A 6,814-nucleotide genomic window follows, 5' to 3' on the forward strand; every position below is an offset into this window, starting at 1 on the left:
GTCCTGTCCCAGTGTTAGGATAGGTCAGGTAAAGTGTGGTACCCTGCGGTTCCTGTCCCAGTTTTAAGACGGGCCGGACACCATGACACAGACCTGTCCTGTTGATGTGTGTCTCTGTAGTGAGAGAAGCATCCTCACCTCTCAGGAACAAGTCATCTTCTCCCAGATGCTGGAGACTCACCTTTTTCTGGGGTCCACTGTACACCCCGCTCCACCTCCTTCTTTCTGTTCAGACTATTTCTGTCACCCCCTCCTCCTCCACCTCCCACACGTTCCCTCTTTGCCTCTTGCAGCCGGCAGACCAATTTAAACCCATTTCACCCCAGACCCTGACAGAGTGGCATCCATGGTAACTGTTACTAGACAACAATCTTGCTAAGTGTCTGCTTCTGCAGCGAGCCCAGAGGTGTGTGGGAGGTGCACTAAAACAAAATGAGGCTTTTTGACGTAAACAGTTGTCATTCACTAAGTGACAAGTCCTGTCCTTCAACTGCAACCCCAGTCTGGGAGGGAATGAGATCACAACACGTCTGTTGGTGCCTCAGTCTCAGAAAAAGGATGTGGTCCACAGATTCATGCTTCATACGTGAACTGCTGCGAAGCACACCAGTAATCACAGCACAGAAGCACCCCCTGAAGAACAGAAGGAGGAGGTGTTGTGCAAACAATGTTCATAAAGATGAGGACAAAGACAGAAACAGAAAGTTATAATCACAGTCAGGGATAATTGAAGGGGCTGGTGCTCCAACAATAATACTGCCTCACTGAATTAACATTTAATTGCATGTTGATACAATCAATGATGCTTTGACAGTCTGCTCAGCTGCAACAAAGAGGAACTAAACATCTTTACTGTGATTTACCCACAGGGTCAGGAGAAACAGTGAGGTCTAAAAACATCTGCTGCCCTTAAAGCCACAAGTTACAAACACCAAGTTGATCACTTTATGAGCTAACAGCAGTATTAATCCTAAAGTCCAAATATAGTCTTCTGTTGTGACAGAACACTACAAATCTCAATCGTACTAATGTAAATAAATCACCTTTGTTAACGAAACAAGCGTTTTATTGGGAGGATGCCATGTTGATGAGCAGCTGCCAGGAAAAAAGATTTTTTAATTTTTTAAGAGTTTTGTTGCTTTTAGCTTCCAGCTAGTTTTTCTGTTGTCTAGTTATTGGACAACTTGTCCAGTCTTATTGTAGATTTCAGTACATGTCCAGTGCAATTCAGTTTTTATTTATGTATTTATTTATAAAAGTGAGGTTAAAATCATTGAGGAACTCGACTCTGACCAGTCAGCACCTCCTCAGTCCTCAGGTCCATCTGTAATGCTTTTAGCAGGTCTGATAATAAGACGAGTGAGTCTTTATCTCAGTCCAATTAAGCAGCTAATAGATTTCATGCCACCCAATTAGGCTCCTGCTAACCAAGCCCAGATTACTGAACACGTCTGAGACGCTGAACTGGAGGAAAGCCGTCATCTGACGAGGCTACAGTTTGGTGTGGGACGCTTCAAATGTCTCCAGAGTGTCTCACCAGTTTTCTGTTGTGTCCTCAATGTCCAGCTCTGAGTTCCAGAGGTGCCCTGTCCTGTCGCTGGAGGTTTAAACATGTTCAAAACATTTGTGCTACAGTTTCTCAAATGTCAAATTTCTTCAGATTTTGTTGTTCTGTCACGATAAAATCAATGTAAACAGTAAATAAATAAAAGTAGCAGAAAGGCTGACGTGGCAGCAAAAAACCTTACACAAACCGAGGACAAGGAGGCACAAGGAGGACCGGACATGTTGTAAGAACACACAATGCTCAACTGAAGAGCGAGGTAAAGCTCGGGGACTAAAAGGACTGATGAGAAGAGAGGCTGCACCTGTGACTGAAACAACAGGAAGCAGGTGGAAGTGGGCGTGGTCAACTGACTGTGGGAAAAGTACTGGAGAAATAGACTGACAGCCCAGGGACAACACAAGGACGCCCTGAAAGAACTGAGCACGAAGAAAATCCAGAAACTGAACATCATGAAAAAAAATTACTCTGAATATCAATCTTAACAAAAAACTGCAAAAGCACAGATCAACTCATGAACCTTTAGACTCAGGCCAAATAAAGATTGGTTTAGACGTTACAAAATACAAAATGTCTCCACCTCTACCTGTCGTAGTAGCTGAGCATCGTCTCCAACCCATAGGTTGACAGCAACATATTGCCTAAAACCTTGACAGTAAATGTTGGCGATAATCCTGTCTGTCTGCCAAACATCTCAAACCACCGCACAGATTTCAAAGGACCTCTCAGAGTTGACTACAAGTACATAACTCATCAACTTTTGGAGTCAACATAATTCAAGATGGCTGCCGAGTTACGTTCTCAGATTCAGAGCAACGGTTTATTTCTCAACAAAAATTATTTCAGTTTAAACTGGGCGGCCATTCCTTCAAGGAATACTTGGTCTTAATTTAAAACCTTATCCACCCTGATGTTGGTTTGTTTGCAGCATTCCTTCCTAATAGTTCTCATGGCTCGTCTGGATGGAGTAAATGTGTTAAAGAAGTGAGCACCATGGATCTCAGACAGCAGCATGTGAAGAACTCCCTCTGAGCAAGGAGGCTGATGGGGCAGAACTCCCCGCGGCTCAGAGGAGTGGAATGGAAAGAGTTGGAACAGGAGATGGATTTCTGCAGGGAGAGTGATATTAATCTGCACACACACACTTCCATCTAAAGCACACAAACACACTCAACACTGCAATGACATTTGCTTTAGGGGTTCTTTCAGTTCTACACACTGGATGTCACAAACCCAAACACACGCTCCTGAGTGACGCCGCTGTCGGGCTCAGCTTTGTAGATCAGCTGTGTCATTTCAAGGTCAACACACTGCTCTTTACCCATCAGTCCTCTGATCAACAGGATTCATCATCACACAACACCCATAGTGTGTCTCTGTGTTTGTGTGAGATAAGTGTGGGTCACTTACCAACTCTGAGACATACTATGCTGTTAAAACATCAGTGTCAAATTCATAAATGTCTTCCGTCGTATCATTCATAAGGTTTAAACGTCTTTTAATGGGACCATGGACAGAGTTTCTCCTTTGGGTTGGTCCACTCGGGTCACATGTCGCTCTGAGTCATCCTTCAGTTGTGTAGCCAAAGAGGGATTTCACCTAAACTCGTACGATTGTTACAAAACAATATGTGGTTGGTCCATTAGTTTGTTTGTTCATTGGTTGATTGGTTTGTTCATTAGTTGGTGTTGGTTAGTTTGGCTGGTCGGTTAGTTGGTTGGCTGGTTGGTGGGTATGTTGGTTGATTGATTGATTGGTTGGTGTGTTGGTTTGGTTGATTGTAATTACATTTACATTTTTGTTTAATCTTGAAAAATATATGGTTTATGTCATTAATTGTGAACTTTTGGATCTGTGACATTTGAAAAATAAAAAATCTCTTACTGCTACAAAAAATATCAGCACCTCAAAATCAATGTTGATAATTACTGATCTGGTCAAGGCTGTAATAATCTCTTAATAATCTCTTAATAATCTTTCGGGTTTGTAAAATATTGCATATTTTGTGTTTTTCCAGTTAAAGAATTAAGGGTTTCTATGACAAAAAGGCCATAAAAACATAAAACATCTAATAAAAAACAACAACTTTTATTTCTTCAGTTCTGTCAGAAGTTGTTGATAGCATTTAATGTGTTGAAAGTAAAAAATATTCATATATTAGATTTATATTCAATTTTTAGGAGAGATCATTTTGGGACCCAAGGGTAAAATTTGTAAAATAATTTTAACAGGTTAAACATCTTTTGATAATACTTGTACATTCTATGAATTAATGCTTACAGTCCTTTTTCACCTTTCAAACCAGAGCTTTAAACAAAGATCATCTGGTAATAACTGATGGAGTCATAGCTCACTATAAATAATCCCACTTTACCGAGACTTCTCACATGGTTCAGGTATGTGTAATGAGACTATACATCAGGACAACTGCCCTCCTGCATCAGTGAGTACTTTAAACAGATATTTCACAGTCCTGCCACCACATTCACCTCCACCACATGAAGGGAGTGATGTCCAGCAGCTTCCTGCAGCAGGTGTCTCTCAGCTCTGATGGCCACCTGAGCACAGGTGCTAATCGGATTGAGCACTTCAGCAGCCGGTGGAGAAGGGCAGAGCTGGAGCTGGCAGTAAACATCTTCAGCCTGACAGGTCAGTGTCACTGCTGCCTTGATTGCTTTCATTACTCACACATGGTTCAGAGGCAGAGCTGCCAGCCTGGACCTCCATCACACCTGCCAGAACCTGCTCTCATGCTCTCAACAGCTCAGACAGGAGAAATCAAGAAAAGCTGCAAGGACTGATGTAACCGCCAGAAATAAATCAGAGACAGATCAGAGCACTGAAATGAGATGTGATAACTAGTTTTTCTGGCCTGCTTGATCGTCTCTTTAAAGAAATAATGGCTACACGATCAGAAGTTAAGACGCTTGTTATGACAGAGCAGCCTGCTGAAGGAGAAAATGGAGCGAGGTAGCTTAATATGAAGCCTCTCATGGAATATTCATTACTTCTGCTTCTCTTCTCGGGCTTTAATAAGGACAGAAACAAAGCCAATCAGCTGCAGATCAGCGGCTTTGAACAAGATAATTGCTGCATTATACAGGAAAAGCCCGAACTGATCACATGATTCATGGTGAGGTGTAAAACCTGCTCCTGTTACAGCTTCAGTGGAAACAGAAAGTATCGTCTTCTGATCCAACAAAGAGCCAGGCGATTTTATCAGCACATTCATAAAATATGATGCTGTGCAAACAGCTTTTTCATTAAGTGCTCATCATATAAAGTTCAAACATTTGTTAACTAAATCAAAAAAATCATTACATTCTACATTTACTGAAGTAAGAGGAAGGCTGTCGTATAAATTATTGTCAGCAGTGTCTGCACTCCCATTACTGTTACAATAATACATGTACATCAATACACGTAGATAACTGGAGTGTGTTTTGGGGATAACAATTAAGTATAGGCATAGAGATGAAGTATTTATTAATACATCCTCAAAATCCTGTTCTGTCTGACCATTTTTAATAACCTTTGGCGTTTACAAACCACTCAGAGTAAATTCCATTTTAGCATGTTTTTAGTCAGAAAATGCTGTAACCAAATTTAAACAATCTCTTCCATTGTTATTTACCTCTGTCTTGCAGAGTAATACATCAGAGAGCAGCGATTTAGATCATCTGGTTGATAAATTTACAACTTCTTTGCAAACTTCACTTGCTAAAACTGCTCCACTGAAAGAAAGTAATCAATCAGAGGAGACTGGCTCCTTGGTTCAATTCTGTTACATACTTTAAAAACGGGCATCTAGAAAGCTGGAAAGAAAATGGCGCTCCACTAACATTGAACAATTTTACTTAACTTGGAGAGATGGTCTGCTGACATATAAGAAAGCTCTCCGTAAAGTTAGAACTGTATATTATTCATCTCTAATAAATGAGAATAAAAATAAACCCAGGTTTCTGTTAAGTACTATAGCTAAACTAATGAAAAGTACTACGTCTATTGAGCCAAGTTCCCTACAACTACAAGCAGTGATGAGTTCATGAGATTCTTTATAAATAAAATTATTTAAATTAGAGAGAAAATTAAAACCATCCTTCCTACAAAAAAAAAAAAAGTTTGTAAGCTCAATCATCCAGGTAAATAACAACAAAAATATCCTGATGCATGCTCAATAATCCAGGTAGAAAAATCTAAAAAAGTTAAATCTGGTCCTCTGGACATTCAAAAAAAAAAAAAAAAGCAAATCAACAAAAAGATCTGGGTGCCCCCTCCTCTACATTTTTTTGTTGATTTGCTTTGTTTTTTTTTTAATGTCCAGAGGACCAGATTTAACTTTTTTAGAACAACAAAAATAGTTAAATCATGTCATCTGGACCTGTTTCTTTAAGTGAGAAATTTTTCATCCCCCATCCAGAGGACTTTGTCAGTCTGAGGCCTGCCAACCAGATATGTTGACTCTCCTCTTCTCTCTCTCAGTGGAGCAGAGGAGGCAAAGTGCTCTGAGGGAGGAGACAGGACTGAAGCAGGTGATCAACACACGAGTCAGAAAGAAAGAAAGATCAAAGTACTGCACCTTTCTGCAGACTCATGTCTACCATCCGAGGTTCCGCCAGCTCCATGAAGAAGTTCTTGTTCTTTTCATACTCCTCATCGTCAATAACTTTCACATGAATAAATTTGCTGCAGAGGGGGGAGGAGAAGAAGGGAGGACAGAGGAAGACAGAGGGGAGAAGGAGAAGAAGGGAGGACAAAGGACAGGGGGTGGACGGTAGACGGAGGAAGACAGAGGAGCAGAGAGAAGAAGAGAAAGGTTAATCTGTGATGGAGAGACCCAGGAAGAGAACTGAAGGGATTATTATTCAACATAGAAGAAAGACAGGAGGTCAGCTTCTGTGGACCTGTCTGTCTCTCTGTCAGGCAGGCAGACAGGTTCCTGGGAGTACACTGGCTAAAGAGAGTGTCATGATAACCACATCCATCCTTCATCGTCTAAAAAGAGTTAAATACTTCAATAACTGGACTTCTGTTCTGAAGCTGAAGATGGTTCTCCTCCAGGAGGTTTCATCAGCTCAGAAATGTCTTCAGTGTGGAGCTCCCAGCTTTATAAACCTGCAGGAGGTGCCTGGTTCAGGCCTCCTGACTGCTTTAAGGAGCTCTCCTCCTCCTGATTGCTTTAAGGAGCTCTCCTCCTCCTGATTGCTTTAAGGAGCTCTCCTCCTCCTGACTGCTTTAAGGAGCTCTCCT

The 6,814-nt window shown here is 41.2% G+C and overlaps 1 protein-coding gene across 1 annotated transcript in view; it reads right to left on the reverse strand.

Moving 5' to 3' along the window:
- Positions 1–6,814, reverse strand: part of slc8a3 (solute carrier family 8 member 3) — a 54,148-nt gene that overhangs the window by 11,033 nt on the left and 36,301 nt on the right. The window contains exon 3 of the mRNA XM_037694609.1: positions 6,144–6,250. Coding sequence (XP_037550537.1) covers positions 6,144–6,250 — 107 coding nt within the window. The remainder of the gene's footprint in view (positions 1–6,143; positions 6,251–6,814) is intronic.

The sequence above is a fragment of the Nematolebias whitei genome, chromosome 21, assembly GCF_014905685.2.
Source record: "Nematolebias whitei isolate Nwh7 chromosome 21, NemWhi1, whole genome shotgun sequence".
Classification (NCBI taxonomy): domain Eukaryota; kingdom Metazoa; phylum Chordata; class Actinopteri; order Cyprinodontiformes; family Rivulidae; genus Nematolebias; species Nematolebias whitei.